Genomic DNA, 23,695 nt, shown 5'->3' with positions numbered 1-23,695 from the left:
GGCTTGGGTGGGGCTTTGGTCGAGAGATTTTGGTATTATGAAAATGCTTCTGTGGTGTCTTCCATGTCCTTTTGGTCGTGTTATCGTTCATTCAGTGGCTCGTTGGTTTTTTTGACGTCAACTCTAGGCTCCTTTATTCGTGTTTTGCTTATGTGGTGGCACTTGATGGTGGTGAGATTGGATTTGTTGGGTTGTGTGCATCATCGACGAAGGATAATAGAAGGAGGCTCAGTTTCTGTATAGGTGGCGTTGGTGTCGTGGTGGACAAGTTGGGCTGCCGTGGGTTTCTGCCTTGATTTTCCATTTGGATTGCTTTTGATGTTATTTTTAGTTTTTTGTATTTGATTTTAGTATGTTTAGTTTGCGCAATAATGGTGCCTATCATCCATTGTCCCACTACCTCTTTGATGGGGTTGGTGCTTTTTGAGGAAATATTTCACTAGGTTAGTTTAGTGGAGCCACTCGATATGTTTAGTTTGCACAATCCTTGGTTTGATCTTTTCTAGATTTGGATTTGGGATTTGACTAGTTGGTCATTGATCCCTTGTCCTATGATCATTTGACGGGACAAGGAACGTCGTTTTATTTTTAATAATAGTGTTTTGATTGATTTTAGGGCATAATCTATTATTGAGGTTGGGGGCATTCTTAATGGTTACTATCCATGGATGATTACTTTAATATTAATCATTAAATTAAGATGAATGATCCATATTTATAGTTGTTACTTAATATTTCTAAAAATAAATTTTGATTTTTTAAATTTTTTTGGAAATGTTACCTACTAAATGGCGGTCACATATTTATTAAATTAAAGAATTACAAAAAATCTTATTTAAGCATTATATATGAAAATTCGAAATTAATGTAGAAAAAAAAATATTTAGTGACTTGCTATACCAAGTCATTATGTTGCCACATCTTCATAATTGTTAGTACACATCTATGAGTAGTAACCTATTAGAAATCTTCCAAATATGTCATTTGAATTAGCTTGATAAATAATTTGATATGTTATATATTTTTGTTGAATGGATTATTAATAAAAAATTTCCATTATCTTAAAAAAATATATATTTGTAAAATTTAAAATGTATCCGTTTTTTTAAAAAAAAATCAGTTAATTTAAAAAGTAATATATTAGTTTTTTTTTTTTGTAGTTGTACTAAAAATGAATTTATATTGTTTTATAATATTTAAGGAGGACATTTACTTTATTTATCAAAATTATATATTTGGTAATAATTAATTAAAGAAATAAAAGTGTGAAGAGAATCTGCAAATAGCAATTTACAATATATATATATATATATATCTTTTATTTGCTCTTGGTCAATTATACAAAATAATGTGCAACTAATTTTTCTTTGGTACAATCATCTCATTTATTGTTTAACTGCTTTTTTTTTTCTTTTTTTCTTTTCAGTTTAATGTAAACATAAAGAATGAAAATATTTCATCATGTTAAGTTTGCTCATTTATTCATACGATCATAATTGAAAACCCTTTTTAATTAGAAATAAATATTGTTAAGGAGAGGCGTCATTTTACAATTTGCTTTATTCTAGTTTTTAGATGTGCTTGACACTTCTAGCTAAAAATATTGAATCACAAACAGTAATCTTTGTATAATTCTAATTAATTATAAAACAAGATTACATATGCAAGTCCACCGTCCACATCCACATCCACAGAAAAAGAAAAACCTGCCAAAAGACTCAACGCTACGAAACAAGACAAGAGTAATCATTCAAACTACGAGCCAAAAAACAGACCAAAAAACAAATGCATATTTTGACTTATCATTTGCAGCCAATTTGGTGCTGTGTAATCCAAACGCAGATCCTGTCTTTGTAGCATTTTTCACTAAATTGGCATAACATAAGCAAATGATGAGACTTAATTTATTAATGTTGTTTATATTGAATTTATTTTATTTTATTTTATTTTTCTGTTTTTTAAATCAGAAGTTTAGTCATTAATTAATCAAATTTCAAAACCTTTAAAAGGAGAATCTTTGTTCTTACACTCACTCAGCACAAACAACCCACAATTAATAAATTCACATCTTTTTGTTGATTTCATTATATTATTTAAGTACTAGATTTTATGTGACCCATCAAACATATACTATTGGGTTTTCATTACAAATAATTAATAAACTATTGGGTTTGTTTTATTTTTTATTTTACACGTACGAGTTAAAAGGAGTGATTTTTCTTGATTTTAAAAAAAAAAAAAAAATAGGACAAATTCATGCTAAAAAGGAAGGTTTAAATAAATAAATAAATAAATAAATAGGATAGCTATTGGTATTGGGGGAGCTTGGGCTTTCACACTCTAAAGATACACGCCAGCATCTGACGTTGCCAGTCGGTGGGTCCAAAATGTTATGTCTAACAGTCTGAATTCTGAAATAGTACTAATTGAGGAAATGTCGAAAATACCCTAGTCTGTGTAATCATGCCTTTCCTTTTGAAAAAGAAGGTGGCCTTTGCGTAGGCGTAGCTGTCCTGTTTATATTGGGTTTTTAATTCAGGACTGTACGAAAGAAACAACTTTTTTTTTCCTCCATTACCGTTTTGGTAAGCCACAATTATGACCTGCATCCGAAACTAACATTTTTAATATATTTTTCATCATTTTAATCGTTGGATGGAAAATCCGATGATGATCAACGGCTGTTAGTCTCGATGTACTGTTACATACGATGGGGTTGTCTACTACGTGATCCAAATCTCAGTATTGGCAAAACTGAAGAACGTGCTGGTTGTGCGCGCACGTTATGGTGACCTTTTTTAAGCGATTTACCGACATTTGGCGCCAATTTGTACGGTCGACCCAAAGGGCAAAACCTTTCCAGAGCTACCAAATTTGTAAGGCTATTTACAGAAATATCAGGAGGGCATTCTGGTGGTACAAGGAACAGAGAGGGGTATTATAGTAATTTGGGTGTAAAATACGCCGTATTAGTAGGACAAATGTGGGCGTGATTTTGCAGCAAAATCACGAAAAAGCCACTGAAGCGTAAGACAAAGTATACAAATTGTCCAGGTTTGTCTTTCTCGTCCTTATCGGTTAAGTGGCATTTTTGTAATTCAGAGAAAATTTGTGCCAATGAAAGCTGGAAATCAGGTAAATAAACAAACAACACAAATTCACTTTTTCTCCTATAATTCAACGAATTGACAAGCACAAAACGATCCCTATTCAAAACGCAAAGATAAGGGTTGATAGAGGGCATCATTGTCTTTACTCATCCCTTATTAAAATGCTCAAAAATAAGTATGCCGTATAGATAACAATAATTTAAACATTTTTTGCTAAAAGACAAACACCGCTAGTCCGAATACTTCCGACAATTGTCGTAAACCCGCTGATAGTGACACGTGGACGGATAGATTTTAATAAATAGCCAGGAGATTAAACTTTACCCCCAGGTAGGTCCCTAACCATGGTTAAAAAGTACGGGTTCAACAATAAACCATGGTTAACTGGCGCCGCTTTAACTAATTTAAACATTTCCATTTCACTTTTTTTATTATTATAATTTATTCGGGAAGTTTGTTCAAATCTCTCTCTTCCCGTCTGTATCTCATTCTATTGCTCTCCTTCTTCTGCCAGCTATGCAGCCGCCGCCCTACGAGACTGCCTTTCTCCGGCGACGACCCCGATGATAGTTGGGAACCAGAATTTTTCGTTTCAACTGCTTTCATTTGAGCTTTCTTAAGGAAAAAATTGTATAGAGAATTCATGCAAGGGTACTGATGTACGAGTTGGAGCTAGTCTATACAAGAACAAAGTTTATGCTTATCGGTTAATGAGCTTTGAATCCAAACCCTACGTTATCTTTCTTAAGCTCGAAGATTGAAAGAAAAACCCCTAGTCGAACTTAATGGGAGAGTTAGAGAATTCCTCACCAATGGCGGTTTCTATAGCTTCTGCCGGAGAGGCTAGTGTATCTTCCTCCGGCTACCAAACGACGCCTGTTCCTGTTGACGCAGTACTTCCGAAGAAGAAGCGCAACCTCCCTGGAATGCCTGGTAAGGTTACTGCATGAACAAACAAATAAAGCTTGCAAAATAATAAATTTTGCTTTTTTTTTTTCATTTATTTATATATTTAATAAATTTGGGGTGATTTAGATCCGGGTGCGGAAGTGATTGCTTTATCGCCGAAGACTCTAATGGCGACGAATCGTTTCGTTTGTGAGATCTGCAACAAAGGCTTTCAGCGTGATCAGAATCTTCAACTTCACCGCCGAGGACACAACTTGCCATGGAAGCTACGGCAACGAACGACGAAAGAGATACGGAAAAAAGTTTACGTTTGTCCAGAGGCTTCGTGCGTTCACCACAATCCGGCACGAGCTCTCGGTGATCTCACTGGAATCAAGAAGCACTTTTGTAGAAAACACGGTGAGAAGAAGTGGAAGTGTGAGCGGTGCTCGAAGAAATACGCCGTACAATCTGATTGGAAAGCGCACATGAAAACTTGTGGTACCAGAGAGTATAAATGCGATTGCGGAACTTTATTCTCAAGGTTTTTTTTTTCGTTCCTTTTTCTTGTTACGTTTTTTTTATATTTTTTTTTGTCTGAGAAAGGTTTCTTTTTTGTTATCATTTTCCGCGAAACCTGCTTTTTATAATAAAAAATAGTTTCCTCAGGTGGGCTACTAATATATTTGATTAATTTGGCAGAAGGGATAGCTTCATAACGCATAGGGCTTTCTGTGATGCGTTAGCGGAGGAAAGCGCTAGGTCTCAAACCCTAGCAATTAGCTCAGACGCTGGGAATTCCAATGTAAAGGTAGCGGTGGCTTCGCCGCCTCCGCCGCCTCTGACTCCGTCGGCCTCTGTGATGTCTCCTTCTTTGTCGATTCAGAGCTCAGGTAATAGGGTCCATCTCTAATTCTATTATTTCATGTTGCTATTTAAATTCTATATTTCCTTCATTACGTAGGTCAAACTAGCTAGGTGACTTTGAAAATTTAGTTGCTCCGTGCGTTGTGATACAATAATGCAATTGTAACAACATTTTTTAATTTATTTAATTATTATTACTATTTTAAATGAATTTATTTAATTATTTATGTATTTGTATTTATTTATCTTGAACTCTGGTTGTCTTCTGATGAAAAGAATAATTCTTTAATATATATATATATATATGTTAGTTTGGTGTTTATGGTTATGGCTGTTTGTAAATATATTATACAATATTAAAGTCTCTTCTGAATTATGTCGTTACATGCTTACTTATATGAGGAATAAGGCAGTGACAGTAGTTCATCATAGTAGGTATTTGACAGTGGGAGATGGATAAGTAATTATAAAACTTATGGGGTATATACTATTTTACTTAGCCCTGCTTATTCACGGGCTGTGAACTGGTTGCACGGTTGATAAAGAAGCTCAAGGATCGAGGGGGTACTATGGCTAACATTTAAAAAAAGAGAAAAGGGTTGATGGGAAAGGATGCCATAATTGCTTGTCCTTTTTACTTATATGGGGCTTTCAAGTTTTAAGTTGTTATTTCGTTTTTTAATTAGGACTTGAAAAGTTCCGACGGGGAATCCTTGCTCTCCAGCGCCCTTTTTCCTTTCCTTTTGGTTTCTGTTCCGTAGTATTTTAGCTAACAGTTTTCCCTATATCTCCTTTTCATGTCCTTTTTCAGTTTTTCGTATTAATTTTTGTATATTCTATTAATTTGTTTTTTGTATCCCAGAATTGCCTGATAACGGAGTAGGTCTTTCTCCACCGACGCCGGCGGCCACAACTGTCTTGACTACCAATTCCACTGCCACCACTTGCTCCAGTAGTAATGGCAGTAGCACTAGTACTGTATTTGCCAGCATATTTGCTCCTTCAAGCGTTGCCCCAGTTCCTCACCCATCCCATGCATTAGCTAATTCCTCATTCTCCAATTTAATGGCTGGCCGCTCACATTGTTCCACTACTCTTCCAACAGTTGCCGATTTGGAGCCCACATCCCTCTCTCTCTCTACATCACTTTACTTGTCCAACAATGGCGGCTCCTCTCTCTATCAAACACAAGACCAGCCCGAGCACCGCAACTTTAGCTCATCACCACTGCAGCCTCCAGCCATGTCTGCAACGGCATTGCTTCAAAAAGCAGCCCAAATGGGTGCAGCGGCTTCAAATGCCTCGCTGTTGTGCAGTTTTGGCTTGACAACATCAACATCATCCTCCTCCGGCAAAGACAGTCTTGCAACGCAGTGGAATAGTACTCAAATAAAGCCGGAAAGTGTTGCGTCGACAGTGGCAGCTGGGCTTGGGCTTGGGCTTCAGTCTGGTGGAAATTCTGGCTTGACAGATCTAGTCATGGGCCCATCGTTGACTTTCGGGAGTCAGCCGATGACGCGTGATCTTCTTGGTCTGAGCATAGGTGGAGGCGGCGGTGGTGGTGGTGGTGTTGGGGCTTCTACGGGTGGGCTTTCTGCTTTGCTCAATTCCTTGGGCGGTAGCGGTGGTTTTGATATTACAGCACCTTCAACTTACGGAGGGGGTGGTGGTCGGAGCTCACCTGGAGGCACATGGGAAGGTCAGCAGGAGAGAAAGCCAAATGGACCGGCTTTGCTCTAGGTAGTGCCTTATTTGGCTGTTAGTTTTAGTGAAAGAGTAAATAATTGCACTCTGTAGGACTCTCCTTGTAGGCAACTCACCTTGTTTTAACAGGTTCTTTTTTCCTTGACATTTCGGAGAAGGATAGTAGAGTTGGTCTTTTAGATATATCTTAGAAGTCTTTGGTAATTTAAGCTGAATATAAAGTATTTACTTTGCGATGACCTTGTGCTCTTTTTTTGTTTATGTTCTTAGAAGGGTTAAATTTCATCTTGGGAGATATGTATGGGAGAAGTGGTGCACAGGATTCCCTAATTGCCAAATGAAGCACAAAAAGGACTGACGATGATAAATTATAGGATTAGAACTTCAGAAAAACGAAAATTTCATTTTATTTAGATTTTTATTTTGGGTCTCGTGTTAGTTAGTGAGCATTAAACCCATTACTTTGCATGTGGCAAATTCGATAAAACCACAGTTTGAAGCATTAATGTAAATTGCCTCCGAATATTCTTTACTTAAAAGGAGGAGAAAAAAAAGAAACACTCAACAATAGAGAAATTGTACAAATGGAACGGGGACTTTGGAGCTGATGCTGTAGTCCATTTAATGCCCACTTTGAACATCTCATAGTGACGGTGATCTATGGTGTGGATGGGGTCCAATGGTGAAATTTAACCAAATTAGAGTGGTCAGAGCGCCAGTGGTATCCCATTTAATTTTATGAGTTGGCGAATGCTATTTTTGTACTGATTACCGACTTAACGGGCCCATCTATTTTATGGTGAGGTGGGTGGGCCTCCAGCCTGGTGGGTTGGGTTTGCTACCCGCTGCCCGACCGTCGTTTCCTTCCATCAAAACCGTACATTCTAGCTAATAACCCACAAAATCTTTATCTTTGATAAATAAATGTCTTTTCACACCAACAAATCGACCATGTTATGGAATGATGAAAGACAAGCACTGTCATGTCAAAATATAATATAATACAGTAAATATATTTTAGGAGGATTCTATGGTACATTAAATATATTTTAGGGGGATTTTATGCTAATGGCTTAAAAAAAAAAATCCTATCCCGGTGACTGACATATGGCACGATCGTCAAGGGGATCATCAAGAAATACATTATTGGTTAATAAATGTGTTGGCTAAAAAAAGTGCAAATGCTAGAAAATGACCTACGAAATTGTGATATCACTGGTCGGAAGATGGTTTTACCTGGTCAGGAAACGATTTACCTGACTGAATAAGAATTTTAACTTGTCAGGAAAGAATCTTACCCGACTAGACACATCAAAAGGGGTGTTTGTCCGACCAGGTAAGGATTTAACTAGTCAGGGAGTGTTTCACCTGACCAGTTACCTCAGAAAGGGGTTTCACCCGACCAGTTACCTCAGAAAGGGGTTTCACCCGACCAGTCACCTCAAAAATAGGTTTCACCCGACCAATCACCTCAGAAATGGGTTTCATCTGACCAGTTATGCCAGATTGAGGATGTAGCCGACCGGATGTGTCAGAATTTCAAGAGTTAACTGTCCAGTGACTTCTTTACAGAACCTCAGTAACAACTTCAACCCGAATCGCTCCCAACTACTGCACGAATCTCTCAAATATCGCGAAGTAATAACTATATTGTTGTAATTTGAATTTGTTTATTATTTTATTAGTTGAAGTTGGTTGAAACTAGGGGTGGCAATTCATGTCGACACGATTATGACACGACACGATTAGAGTAAACCCGTACACGACACGATTATTATTCGTGTCAGAAATCCAAACCCTACACGACACGATTATCTTAGCGGGTCACACGTGTCGACACGATAACACGTTTAATAAATTTGTCATTTGACCAAAATCTAAAACTGACACGATTAATACAAAATTAAACGTGTAATGACACGACACGAAATTGACACGATTAACATAATATAAATAAATTAAAATGTTTATATAATCTTAAACGTGTCTTAAGCGTGTCATTTTCGGGTTAAGTTGGTTGACCCGAAAATGACACGTTTAATAAACGTGTTAAACGTGTCGACACGATTATGACACGAAAATTAAATGTGTCACCCAAACCCATTTATTTCGTGTCGTTTTCGAGTCGTGTCATCGTGTCGTATCGAAAATTGCCAGCCCTAGTTGAAACAACCAAGAATCCTGTCAAAACGGGATATTTTTCATGTACGATCCATGAGCTTATAAATAAATGGCTCATGGCAATATTGGGGGGATCTGATCTTTTGGAGACTTTTAGATTTTTAGTCTTTCTAATTTTGAGACTTTGGGACTGTTACTTTGGGCATTTTCCGAGAGAACTTAGAGAGAGAAAGCTTGTATTCTCTAGAGAGAGAAACTTTGTATTTTTCTAGTTACAATTGAGAAACTCAGTTGACTCAGATCCATCTGATCTTAAGTGTATGCTACATCTATCACAACTCCAAGTGAATTAGGTTATTACTAACAAATTGGGCCCGAACCACTATAAAATTATTTGTGTCGTTATTTTCTATTCAAATCTTACTGTAGTTTTGACGTCTACTCGTCGTTGGCCAAAATCGTGGTCAACAGTAGTTATTTAGAGCTTCTTGCAAATTTTTAGAAAATTTCAAATAATTTACAGTGCCGAAAACTAGGTTCAAACATGTTTTCCACACTCATAAAAAAATAGTCACTCGTGCAACAAACTGTTTTTAAATTAGTTTTCGGCATTGTAAATTATTTGGAATTTTTTGAAAATTTGCAGGATGCTCTAAATAACTACAATATACATGGTTATAAAAAAAACTCGCGTCGAAAACTATTCACGGGTCGAGAATATAAAAGAGCTCTGAAAATTTGCAAGATGCTCTAAATAACTACAATATACACGATTATAAAAAAATTGCGCCAAAAATTGTTCATAGATCGATAATATAAAAAAGCATGGTGGAATGGCTTTTTTTGATGCTCCTATCGTAAAAATTTCCTATATTTTATTAACATACTGAAAAATGTCATCATTTGTTTATCCCTAACAAAACAAGGAATTAATAATAAAAATTTCATCATTTGGATAACCTGAGTGTACTATTTTTTTTTTTTTATGAAAAAAAGGGTGGAGGGGACTACTAGTGTGGCTCTCCTCTATGAGTGTTACCATGAGAGCTCCAACCCTTAGGAATATTTGCCAAAACCCTATTCGGCGGGTTGCCTCCACTTATGATGGAGTGTGTCACCTGAGCCCCATCAACTAACTATTGCTAAACGAATGATGAGGCAGAAGTCATAGGTGATTGGACTGGCGCACAAAGTACTCACATTTAAGACTCCTCAAATTGGTACTCCACACTAACAGAGGAAATCACCCAAATTCGATCCCTGACCTCTAGAACCTCAGACATGTTACTTTACCACTAGGCCACTGGTGGTATCCTGAATCTACTATTAGCAATGTGTCAAACCGTATTTTATCGCTAGTACTAGTACCGGTAGTGACAGTAATTAATCACTTCAGTTATTATTTCTTTTCCATCCTAGTTCAACTGATATGCTTTCTTAAAGCAATTAAATCTTTGCATGACTCAAGTTCGTTCAAGATGTTTTTAATAGTATCGCGGGTTAATGTGATATTCATGCCAGGTAATCGTAAAGTGTTTGCATGTGGGTATTGGTTCCAAACTTTGACACGTACAAACACGTATTACAAAGATGGATTAAACTTTAATATAGGGGAATTCTCCTATATCGGTAGGACTTTCAGTATTTACAACCTGTGAACAGTTTTCGACGCGATTTTTTTTTATGACCGTGAATATTGTAGCTATTTAGAGCATCTTGCAAATTTTCAGAAAATTCCGAATAGTTTACAGTACCGAAAACTAGGTTCAAACATGTTGTTACACGCGTGACTAATTCTTTTTATGCGCGTGGAAAATAACATGTTTGAACCTAGTTTTCGGTACTGTAAACTATTCGAAATTTTTTGAAAATTTGCAGATGCTCTAAATAGCTACAATATAGACAGTCATAAAAAAAAGTCGCGTCAAAAACTGTTCACGGGTCGAGAAACACTGAAAGCCCTAGCGGTAGGGCTTAAAGTGAAGCCCTATCGGTGGGGCTCTCAGTGTTTCTCGACCCGTGAACAGTTTTTGACGCGACTTTTTTTTTTATGACTGTCTATATTGTAGCTATTTAGAGCATCCTGCAAATTTTCAGAAAATTCCGAATAGTTTACAGTACCGAAAACTAGGTTCAAACATGTTATTTTCCACGCGCATAAAAAGAATTAGTCACGCGTGCAACAACATGTTTGAACTTAGTTTTTGGTTATGTAAACTATTCGGAATTTTCTGAAAATTTGCAGGATGCTCTAAATAGCTACAATATACACGGTCGTAAAAAAATTCGCGCCGAAAACTGCTCACGGGTCGAGAACACTGAGAGCCCTACTGGTAGGGCTTAAAGTGAAGCCCCTATAGGAGAATTCCCATATATATATATATCAACTTTTTTTTTGTGGGGAATAAATTATAAGGAGTATAAATTGGGGGAGAGATTTCCTCTAGCCAACAAAATTCATTGTCTAGCCAAAGAGCATGCAAAGATACTCTTGAAAATTAGACAAAAGAATTTTCATATCAAAATGACTATTACCCAGATAATTTAATAGGTTGAACTATTGTTTTAAACCAAAATCAATTGAAGAAAAATCAAAGAAACGGCCGCAAGAAGAAAATCAAATGTTGAGCATAGAAAAGTCTCTTTTTAGTTTCACTAGAACTTATACTTGAAAAGTTGATAAGTAAACCTGCAACACAAACCAACAAATATAAGTAACTTCTTAAAAGTAAAATAAAAGAAAATCTTTTCTAATGTAGGAAATCAAGCCAAAGTTTCATTCTTTGGTTTTCCCACGATTCAAATTTTAGAAATAAAATTAGTTTTTAAGTTTAGGGGTCTAATCAAAGGCTATTCTTTGGTTAGACCCCATTAATTTTGTCCAGTGAGATTGAGAGTAATAAAGTAACAAAACAACCACATCCAATAATTAAAATTAATCAATTAAGATAGCTAAAATTCCTTTTGACCCAAAGTGAATTTAAGGAAGCCACTAGCAACTTGATCACAGTTTTATAATAGTCAATCTTGTGTGTTGACTATCAATTCATCCAGCCTACAATCAGGCACAACAAGCCTACAAATAGGAAAAAAAAAAAAGCCTATAAACATGCACAAACAAGCTTACAAAGAGGCACAATATATGTGAGAGATAGCATATACTCAATTTAGGACTTAAGGAGATATATATATTTTGACTTTAACAATATCCAAGAGAAAAACTAAAATTCTTGTACATTGTACCTATATAATTGAAATAAATAAACTACAGAAAACATAATTATAAAATAATCACTCTTAATAATAATAAAAAAACAATATTAGGTTAATTATAAAATACCATTTAACTTCCAAATATAAAAACAAAATATTGTAATAAAAATATTAATAGGTTAAAATAATTTTAGTTATATATTACCATTTAATTAATATAAAGGAGCAATTAAAATTTTAATTATAAAATTCATTTAATTTCCATATTATATGTTTTTCAATTAAAATTGGAAAAATCTCTCAATTAATTAACCATATTAATTGTAATAAATGAAAATTTTCAACTATTGAATTAAAATTCCAGTAGAAAAACGAATTAATATTAAAAAGTAATAAATGTTATAGAATAAATGTCATTTACTATTAGAAAAAATTATAAACAATTATGCAAAAACTTATTACAATCAGTTCTATAGAAGATATGATATGCCAAAATTCATTACAATGAACTCAAGTAGCAAGAAAATAAAATAATATATCTAATCAAATGATAAATCGACACCAAACATTACCAATTAACAAAATTTCACACATCTGCGATCTCACACAGTTCGAATACCAAAGAGAAATCACCATAGATCTAGTCTACCAAGAAATCTTGGTTGAAGATGAATAACAAGAGTCTACTTTAAAAAGAAGGTTTTGAGAAATTTACATGTTTATAATATATATATATATATATAATACAAAATGCACATAAATCATACAAATAATAATACACTAGATATTAGATATTGTAAATTCAAATATATGAGATTTGAAAGAAAAGAAAAAACGTGGGATATTAATTGGAAACTTATCTAATCCATATTGGCAGGGCAGACATAGTATTTCTTCTTTAAACCAGATCTGTCTGTGATCGTAGTGGCAGTGGTGTGCGATGCTTGTAGTGGTCACCTATGCAACTGAGATTCATCTGCTTTACTGACTGATGTCTTTTCCTCGACTCGGTGCCATTGAAGAACCACCTAATCTTTGTATGTTGAAACATATATAAAATAAGAAAAAATTTAAAACGAAAAAAACTATTGAAGAAAAAAAGATAGAAGAAGAAGAAGTAGATAGATGAAGAGAAAGAGGAATTTCACAATCTGATATCTTGCGATTTCTAATGTCTGACATACCGTATATTTTGTAATTTATATATATCTCAACTTATAATCTCCTTTTATAGAGACAAATTGAAACGTAAGTAAATTTTATAGCTCTATATTCAATATGTATATAGGGGCCAGTTATTTTGAGGCTCGCCATTATCGTAAAATAAAACTCTTTCAATCGATTTAAGATAGGTAGCTATCTATACTACACCATGCTAGTTCACCTTCCTTATGTCGTTGTATGTTATGGTCGTTTTCAAAGTTGGTACATTCGACCACTTGTGTCCAATTCAGAAACAAGGGAAGGCAATATTGGTGTGGTACCACCACCTAGATCAAAACTTTGACGGGTAAAATATAAATTTTTTTACTTACTTAAATATATTAAATATAATATTTTTAAATACTTTCATAGGAGTGATCAAACAATAAATTTATTTTAGAAAAAACTTTTTGCGAGTAATATTAAAATAAAATGACAAAATGTAAAAATGATATAAAATTGCGAGTAACACCTCTACATAGATCCGTCCATGACTACATTTCATTATCTTAAGCTATCATTGCTTTGAAAGGTGTTAATGCTCGATTTGTGAACGACATAGTTTTCTTTACATAGCAATGGGTTATGTTTATGAATAAAAAAAAATGAAAAAAGCTAGCTTACATACTCTAATATTTGTTATTACTTTTTTTTTTCTTTTAATGAGAATTTCTACAGTATTTTCTACATACTAACACTGCAGATGACATGGCAAAGATATATTGACTGGGTTGCTTAAAGCGGTTAAATCGTCATATTGGGATCGCCAGGACCGGTGTTGCTCAGTCTGAGTTGGCAAATGCTATATTTGTATTGATTGGATTCAGTGTCACGTGGTTTAGGAATATAGGTTTTTTAGAGGTCATTTAGTGAAATTAGGTAAGGGTTTTACTTGATTGCCTGAATTGTTTGTACGAGTTTTTTTAGTAAGGGTTTGAATTTGCATCTTAAAGATTTGAATTGGTGGTAGACAAGACAAAAGGAAATGTGAGGAGAGGTTTGCCATTGTAAGGTCATAGTACTTCTAATGAAGAGTAGGAGGTTGTTTGACTCCTTTTTGTGTTAGTGAAACGCGTCAGTCAATGTTGTTGACTAACGCAGTTGACTCAGTTTAAGTATTTGTGTCAGTTGGGCAAGTGATGCACAATAAAGGCTATTTGCGTCATTTACAAGACTGGCATTGTTAATAGAGTGTTTGTGAAAACTGACGTAAACAAGCTCATTTGTGTCAGTTTTGCATTGTCACAAATGAGCTCGTTTGCGCTACTTGCAAATTGTCACAAATGTTATTTTTTTTAATATTTAAAATGAATATGGACCCAAACCTATCAGCCCAAAACCCTCATTTAACCTAACCCTCACATCTCTTTCTCTTCCTTTCTCTACCATCTGCCTTCATCTCTTTCTCACCCTATGTTTCTTGATCTCCATCTCTTAGCCTCACTCTTTGTCTCTCCCTTTCTCAGCCTCTCCCTCCCATGGTCTCTCTCCGTGACTCGGGGGTTTGGACGCCAGCATCGCCCTCCCATGGTCTCTCTCCGTTTCCATTCCTCTCATCTCATCTCACTCTCCCTCTTTCCTTTAGTTTTTTAGGTCCGACGGTGAGGGCTTATAGGCGACATGCAAGAGGTGGTGCAGGTTCGACGACAAGGGCTAATTGGCGGAGGGCTTAGCGGTGGTGGTGGGTTCTGATAGAGGCTCAACTGGGCACGGGCTTGGGTTCAAGACTGGTGCAAATGAAGGGATCGAGGCTGGGTTCGTTTTTGTTGGTTTAATAATTTTTTTTGCTGCTTAGGGTTTTTTTGCAGGTGGTGATATGCTTCATTTTTTGGCTTGTGGTGGTGGTGGTTGCTCAGGAGGGAGAGGGGTCTCAACATTTGTTGTTTTTCATTTACTAATCCAGATGCTTATAGCTTGTTCTTGTTATTTGGTAAAGATTTTTCTTGTTAATTGATTCATAGAATTAGTTTTTTGTGTCTTCAGTAAAATGATGTTTACACTATTTGATTTAGTCGTTTCCATTGTTCTTCATGTTGGTATTAATATGAATAAAATCAGGGATGCAGTGGAAGGTGGGGTGAAGGGATTTTAAAAATCATTAATACCGAGCCAAGATCAATACATATATCTATACATTAAATCAACACACATAAGAAAAATGAGATTACATCTTGTAGCCTATCAAGTTTCCTTGAGCTTTTTAGTATAATCAATCGATCTTCCTATCAAGCGAAGACTCACTCCTTAGTCTTCCAAGTTGTTTCTCAAACACACAATGTGTGTGGGCACGTAGGATTCATAAGTTGATTATTTAGGCTCTCCAGATGTTCTCAACACATGAAATCTAGAGAGTTTGGAGAAGAGAGAATGCTTGTAGGAAGTTCGAGAATTTTCAGGCTTAAAAAATTATATTGATACTTTTCTGAGAGAGTCTGATAACAAAATAACAACTAATCTAAAAGAATCGCTTCTATTAGACTTATAAAGATAAAATAAAATAATTTTATTTTTATTTAGTTTTATTAATTCAAATTGATCCGTTATCTTTTATTTTAATTATTTATTTAAATAAAATTTAAAATAATAATTAAATAAACAAATAATGTTTGAAATTCAAATTCAAATCCCAAGGACATGTGGCACCACCAAGTGACGCCACTTTAATTGTCTCTCTATTTTTTCTCATTTATTTATTTAATTAATTTTAAGACATATTTATTCCTAAAAAAATATATATCAGTTAATTCAAAATTAATCTTATCTTAAAAACTATCAGTTTGAATAGTTATCTTATACTAAGATAATAATTAACTCTCTTTAATATTAATCCAAACATTGATTAATATTAATTTAAACCAATATAAAGTTTTCAAATAAAAAATAATTAGTTAATTAATTAATTGCACATAATTATCACTTAGCCCTGAAAAATTAATTCCTTTGTAATTTAATCATTTTCTCCATTAATGTTGCCTGTGACATCTTTACCATTGACAATGTAGTACATAAGTGACTCGGGGACCATGAACCTATACTACGAAACTCCAATAAACCAGATTATTAATTAAACTCTTTAATTAAATAATCTTATTTATTAATTCTATTATTACTCCACTATAAATATGAAATTGCACTATAAGTAATTATATAATTATATTCACAGAGTTTTCTCTTGTAGTCCATTGATATAATCAATAAATGTAGTTCTGTCATCCATTTATTGGTTCGCTAATTAGAGCTGGTCAAGAATTACCATTTTACCCTTCTAATTACCTATTGTTCCTAAAGTACCATTAATTCACCAGTGAATAATTAATCTATAATCATATTATAGGTTTGAGTTCAATAACTATTTAGTCCCAATTAACCCTTAAGGGAACTGTTGACCCTTGATTTGGCCAACGACATGGAGTCAAAATAACGACAAAGAAACAAAAAGAAATCAAGAATCAAATCAAATGGTAAAGAGGTGACACAAATGATTTATAGTGGTTCAGCCCCAACTGTGTGGTAATAACCTACGTCCACTTAGTGTTCTTATTGATGTTGAATCCTAATGCCGTGATCAAAGAACTAGGGTTCTTGAGTTTCATAATCCTTAGGAGAATTACAACTTTTCGGTGGATAATCACACTGTGCTCTTTCTATGAGTATTCAAGTTCAAGGTTCAAAAGCCCCTTCCTTGAGCCTTCTCATTCATATTTATAGGCTAGAGGGGGTTACATGGGCCATAATTATCCTTAATATTAGCGTATCAAGGCAATAAAGAGAAAATAACAAATATAGTTATTACAAGATTACATATCTTTAAATGAAATAAACCGAAGCATGCGACCAGACTGGTCGCATCTAATCGCGAGATTTGATGAGGCAAGGAACACCTGGTCGATTGTCGAACAACACTCCTTCATTTTGACGCTACCATATGCCAACCACGTGTAATAAATTCTTGCCACATCATCAGGAGCCATTTTTAGGTAAACATTTGCCACCCAAGTTTATTTTACTGCGACCAGCATAAAGTAAACTTAAGAGACTGACCCTTTGCATACCCCACCAAATCTGTTAGAGCCTCCCATGCTTTCTTGAAAAAGGTAAGCAATCATGTCTTTTCAGTTTTCCAAAAGTTGTCTGACAGCTATTGCGTTTCCCCAGCTTCAAAAAATTAATCCCATTATTACCTCTTTTACAGTGCCACGATCAATATAAATAACCCATTTCCTTCATTTTTCACTTTTTACCAACCTTCTTGTCTTCAAGAACTCTGAAGAACAAAGCAAAAAAAAACCCAGAAAACTTCGTTGATTCAAGGCGCCTGTCCATTCTTCCGAAATCTTCACTCCAATCCTTCATCCAAGTAAGCTTTCTGGTCGTTCTTTTTTTGTTATGCTGTGCCGTGCCTATTTTCCCCTTTATTTTTGATTTTTGAGTTCTTGAATATCCCTGGCAATTCTTGCAAAATGGTTTCGGGGTAAATGAGTATATTGATTTGCGCTAAGTTTGGTAGGAAAATAACACTTTGCTGGAATGATGAATTAGTTGGGTAGTTAGGATTATAACTTTAGGGCGTGAAATCGAAGTAAAAATTCGATTTCTAAGCTTGTAGAAAAAACTGGGTTTTTCCCGCCCTTTCAGAGTCGAAAAGTTTTTCCTGAAAAACTTTTCGCTTATGCTTTTTAACCCATTTTCCAAACTGTTCGCTTGAAATGTAGTGTTTTTTGTCAGAATGTTGCTGGTCGTATAAAAGCTTAACTTTTATACACGAGCAACGTTATTCCAACTTTTAAAAATCTTGATCTTTTTGGCCATTAGATTCTCATCTCCCCTTTTCTGTTCGCAAATTTTCATGCAAGATCCGTGGGGAGGTGAGAGGCCAATTGACGACAATCTGCTGGCCCCGCCCAACTGCTCGAGGACGAAGAACAATCGTCGCTGCTAATCCTGGAGATCCTTTTTTCTCGAAACACCCCAAATAATCCTTCGACCTCACCTCAAAACATGGGTCGAGTAAAGTCTACAACCCAGAAAAAGAAATCATCAAACCTTCCTTCAAATCAACCTGCTCCTCGGGCTGAAATTCCTTCGACTAGTGGTCGAGATGAACATACCCCTGATCCAGAAATCCAAAATTAAGCCCAACTCCAAAACGTCCTTCGACCAGACGTCGAATGGTACGTTGCTCCTCCTAGCCAAATCATGGTTAGGATGATAGCCAATCATATCATGAAGTACAGACTTCTTAGGGTAACCTTAGTCCGACCCACCAACGACCAGCAGGAAAACTTGCTTGGTGGCGCCTCCGGCGCCTGGTCGAGGTATCACATCGAGTCAGGGGCAACCTTGTCTCTTCATTCATTCTTCCAAGGAGTGGCCAATTATTTCGGGGTCATTCCTTTCCAAATAACACCAAATGGGTATAGGACACTTTCTGCCCTTTATATTCTCTACAGCCATAAAAAGTGGCCTGTCCCTACACCTCATGAGATCAACTACTTGTTCGATCTCAAGTCTAACCCCAATCAGGACAACACAAGGTTTTTCTATTTCTGCCACCAGGAATCGTCTCGTGTTTTCTTGAGTGAAACCTCCTACAAGTCCAATGTAGGAAACTACTTCCAGGAGTACTTCTTAACCCCAGACCTGGTCGCTAACAATCTGGCCTTCACTGAGGGAGGTAAATTCTTCATTCTCTTGTTGCTTTAAATTCTTTTAACTCTTCCCACGCGTTTACTAGAACTTTTATGTCGTTTAGGTCCATGGCTACGACCAGCCCCTACTCTAGAGATGGAGTTACGAACGGCTCTTTTGGCCAACATGATCGACGTGGAAAAAAGCGTCAAAGAGCTGGTCACAGAGACCAATCTAAGGCTGGTCGACCTTCTGGCATCTCACCAGGATGTGAGGGAAACCACTGCGGGGAGTACCACTAATGAAGGAGTTCCCGAGCAGCACCCAGATGTGTCACAACCCCCAATGAGGAGTACAAATGGAGTGACAATCAGGGAACCCTCCAACACCCTGCGAGCAGATATTCCTCGGCCCCCTTTAAGGAAGGGCAAGAAGAAGGTCTCCAAGCCTGTCTTTGAATCCTCGGACGAGAATGGTACTGATCTCTCACTTTTAGATAGTTTTCCTATTCCCTGTCACTTATTTGACGGGGACGACAACTTTAAGTACACTCCCACTTTAGATTCAGACTTCTTCATGCTAGAGAGTGAGTGTAACACTAGTAAAGTATATAATGTAGCGACCGGTAATTATAGCTCGGGTATTTTACTTACATTTGCCTTTGTTTCCTTTTTTGACATAGCACACTCATTTATTTATACTGTCTAAATGTTCGTGTATTTGCCTTCTTGCAGACATGCTATCCGAAGAGATGTTCGATCTCTACAGTGCGCCTGATGCTCCTGCGAGCAAGAAGAAGGTGAGCAGACGGCATCGCGGGGAGTGCAACAAAGAACCTCCGGCCAAGAAAACCTGCACTGAGGACCCTCCAGCAGCTGGTCCTTCAAAGAATACAACACCACCTCCATCTCCTGTAACGCCCCAACTCCAGGGACCGCTACAGTGCACATTGCAAACAGTGCTAAACTCGCTAGTCGAGTCATTTGGCCATAAACGTGTAACTAAGTATGACTAGCGATTTAGGGGTTAAAAACTTTGGTTAAGATATAACGTTTCACTAGAACGTTTACTGTATACATTGGGATCCCAAAAATATAATTTCAGAGTTTATTACAAGAAAGTGTTTACAACAAGCCGTTCTAAGCGGCAAAACAGGGTTCAGCCCTAGTTCCACTTTCAAACCTCGCCCAAGTATTGGTCGAGCAGCTGCATATGTACACGTCATCACCTAAGCTCTCCAACTCAAGGATGGTCCAGCTTTCTTTTGCCTTTACCTGCACCACAAAGCACCCGTGAGCCGAAGCCCAGCAAGAAAACTCATATGCTCATAAACAGTCATATCATGATACCAAATCATATCTGGCATGCCTAGCATTCATAGCTCTATTCAGCATGCAAATGAATTCAAACAGAAGCTGGGGTATCCAGGATAAGAAATCCTGGCCTTCTGATTGGAGGACTATCAAGTCAATCCTAATCAGATGAGTGTCGCAACACTTGAGGTTCTGGTAAACCATACAGAGTGACCGACAAGCAAGTCACTAATTCAAGTGGAAGGGTGGCTGTTGGGTAAGCCTCTAACCTTCAACAGGTTCTGGTAAACCATACTGAGTGACCAACAAGCAAGTCACTGGGGCCTCAGTGCCCAAGCCATGCATATGATGATCAAATGATCATACAGAGCTCATAGCTCTGATCAGATGAGTGAATATCACTTTGAGGTCCTGGTAAACCATACTGAGTGACTAACAACCAAGTCACTAGGGCCCAGTGCCCATAGCCGTGTAACAACACTGTTACCTAGGCTTTCCCGTAATGGCTCTTATCAAATGAGTGACTGACAAGCATGTCGCTAAGGGGCTGGTACCCATAGCCATGTGACCTAACAGTCACGGGGCTCGCTGGCCCTGACTCTAAATGACTAGCCTTTGGCTAGATAAATGCTTGTTTATGTTCATCGAACTTGAGGTCGGTCCTGCATTAATGCTCTTGGAGTCATTCAATGCAGAGGGTCGATTAGATCCAATCGACAAAGCTTGCACTAAACACACTAGGGCTGTCATAACTAGTGAGTTAGCACAACGTGACCCGTGCCCAGTACCACTGCCGAACCTGACTAGTGAGTCACGGCTTCACAATTGATACTAACACCTTTGCCAAATCTGACTAATGAGTCAGCCCTGTGTGACCAGTGCCCGGTACCACTGCCGAACCTGACTAATAAGTCACAGCTTCACAGTTGATACTAGCACATTTGCCAAACCTGACTAATTAGTCAGTACCATGCACAAGTAAGCAATGCTATCAATGTATATCATATGCCAATCATCCAAGAACAGGGCATTCAGCATGCTTACTAAACAGTTGCTAGCATAATTATGATCATGCACAAACACAGAGACTCAAGCTCTGACCAATCTCATATTCATCGTTCATGGCATGCCCTAATCACATGTTTCTCGTGCATCACATGCATCACACTTAATCATCCAGCATGCCTCAACAATAATCATATGCAAATGGGCAAGACTGCCAAGCATTCATTATGCTATCAATGTTCACATTCAACATCCAACATGCATCAATCACAGCCATGCATGTCACATATGGGGTGCAGTTTTCTTACCTTGGGTTCGAGCGAGAATTAATAAAAGATACGACTTTTGAGAACGATCAGTCCTTTGGTCCTTTAACAGTTACCTAGTCATAACCAAAAATATAGGATACCATCAATGAAAATGAAAGCAAAGGTTTCCAAACCAATATCTAGCCTCCGGGACATCAATCCACACTTAACCGGGTAGTAGGATCGACCCCGAGGCCTTAAGCTGGCATCCCCAAGTCAAAAACCTATTTTTGGCCAAATCTGCCCTGATGGGCCGCGACTCACCATAGCCATGCTGTGGCTGTAACGACCCGGATTTTCAAGACTCGATAATGCGGAAATATAAATGTTTTCATTTAACAAAATGTCTCAAAACCCCATAGAAAAAAAAAACTTTTTAAAAAGTCGTATGGCCATACTTAACATTTAGTTGCAAACATGTTTTATAAAGATTAGAGTGAGCCTAGTTTAGGAAAATTACACAACATTTCCAAAAATAAAAAGGCTTCCCAAAAGGTCGGTCCACATGTACATTTGCAAGGAAGACTCCAGCGCTCACTGCCCTGCCTTGCCTTTGCTCTTACCTACAACATGAAACAACTAGGTAAGCGAAAACGCTTAGTAAGATCAACTTTCAAACAAAGCAGATAGAGAAATAGGGATCCGGACCCTAAACAATCAATTTCAAGAACGCTAAAGCGTCCTGGAAAACTTATGGTCATGCCTGATAACCAAGGATAAATTAATTCATATCTAGATAAAAATCCTGCACTTAGAAAAATCTCAGAACAAGCAGATATATTATATCACAGCTAATTCTTATCAACAATTATATCCCTGCACTCAGAAAATCCCAGAGCAAGCAGATATATTATATCACAACTATATCTTATCAACAATTATATCCCTGCACTCAGAAAATCCCAGAGCAAGCAGATATATTATATCACCATATAATTCAAGACCAACGCTCGACAATTTCCAACAATTCAGGCGTAACGCGCCCTCCAACATAATTGCTAATCTGTAAAAGAGAACCGAGTCCCCACACTAAGATCTAGCCAATAAATATTCTCATCAAGGGTAACTATCGTGTTACCTAGGGCATCGCTACTTATTCAAGAGTGTAATCCAATTTACACGGTTTTACGGAGACTTCTATGTTAATCAGTGGTGCTGGTGAGCAGTTGCCCCTAGGGTGTTCAGCCTCACTCAATCTTGGCAACCCCTAGTATCTCTAGGCACTCTCACTGAATGGCCAATATTCACGGCTGCTATCCGGGAATAACTTATCAGAGCACTTGCTCGGATTCTAACCGTCCAATGATTAAGTAAGCATGAGGGCCCCTAGGTCCCATTTATCTTGGCGCCCCTAGGTTTAACCAGCTTATCCTCATCTCATGGCCACTCGTCGCGGTAATGAACCGGACATAAATAAAATCAAGCAGTGTGACGGGGATCAACCGTCTAGGATATGACGGACTTCTACCATTCATATTTTCTAAATCAGCACTCACTAGACTAACATCTCTAAGCAACTTTCTATGACAGTCTATATATATGCATGTATCCCTATACTAACATACAAGACAATAATCATTTCATGTTGCAGCCATACAATATAATGTTGATGCCGTTTTTCGTCAACAGATAAAAGAAGAGAGCACGTAAACAATTTAAGACAATGGCCAAAAATAAACAAACGAATCAAACACGGTTTTTTACGTGGTTCAGCAGTTAAATCTGCCTAGTCCACGAGTCTCTGTTATTAATCTCAAGATTATCTCTGAACAATTCTTTAGCATGAATTCTCCAGAGTTTTCTCTCAAGGATCAGAATTTCGGTCCATTACAATGGTGCATGGCTTCTCTATTTATAGAGAAGGATGCAGAATACTATTCCACATATTTTGGGTAGTTACTCTTTTGTGAATAAAAATAAATGGCTTTAAATGCCAATAATCAGATATAAAAGGAAACGTTCCCCAAAGATCAGGAAATGCATAACTGACTAAATAATATCCCATAATTCTTGGGGATTTATATCAATAAATGAGGATTACATCTCATGCTTACAATACTTGTAGATATTCAAGGTGGTCATAGCGTATCTCCAAGGCTTCAGCATCTCAGGTTTCACGTCATTGTGCGAGCTACCGACATCTCCCGAGCTACCATTGCTTTCGAGATAGTACATCGAGCTCGATATCCCTGCTCCGAAGTTGTTCCTGAAGATGAGGGGCTCTCAGAGCTATCCTTCGAGATCGAGATCATTTCGAGGTCAGTACATTCGAGGTCATGTATCGTACTTTGCAGGCCTCGATTTACAATCGTAGAGCGTACCCTAACCCTCACGA

At 36.9% G+C, this 23,695-nt stretch overlaps 1 protein-coding gene across 1 annotated transcript; it reads left to right on the top strand.

Annotated features, from left to right (window-relative positions):
- Window positions 1-3,548: 3,548 nt before the first annotated feature.
- LOC133807015 (zinc finger protein GAI-ASSOCIATED FACTOR 1-like) lies at window positions 3,549-6,808 on the top strand. Its single transcript, XM_062245126.1, has 4 exons — window positions 3,549-4,043; window positions 4,146-4,542; window positions 4,701-4,891; window positions 5,728-6,808. Exons 1-4 carry the CDS (start codon window positions 3,896-3,898, stop codon window positions 6,603-6,605), a joined length of 1,614 nt encoding a protein of 537 aa, XP_062101110.1. The 5' UTR covers window positions 3,549-3,895; the 3' UTR covers window positions 6,606-6,808.
- The last annotated feature ends 16,887 nt before the right edge of the window (window positions 6,809-23,695 follow it).

The sequence above is a fragment of the Humulus lupulus genome, chromosome X (genome assembly GCF_963169125.1).
Source record: "Humulus lupulus chromosome X, drHumLupu1.1, whole genome shotgun sequence".
Taxonomy (NCBI): domain Eukaryota; kingdom Viridiplantae; phylum Streptophyta; class Magnoliopsida; order Rosales; family Cannabaceae; genus Humulus; species Humulus lupulus.
Note: the sequence above shows the minus strand (reverse complement) of the source record. Positions and strands in the feature narration are given on the sequence as shown.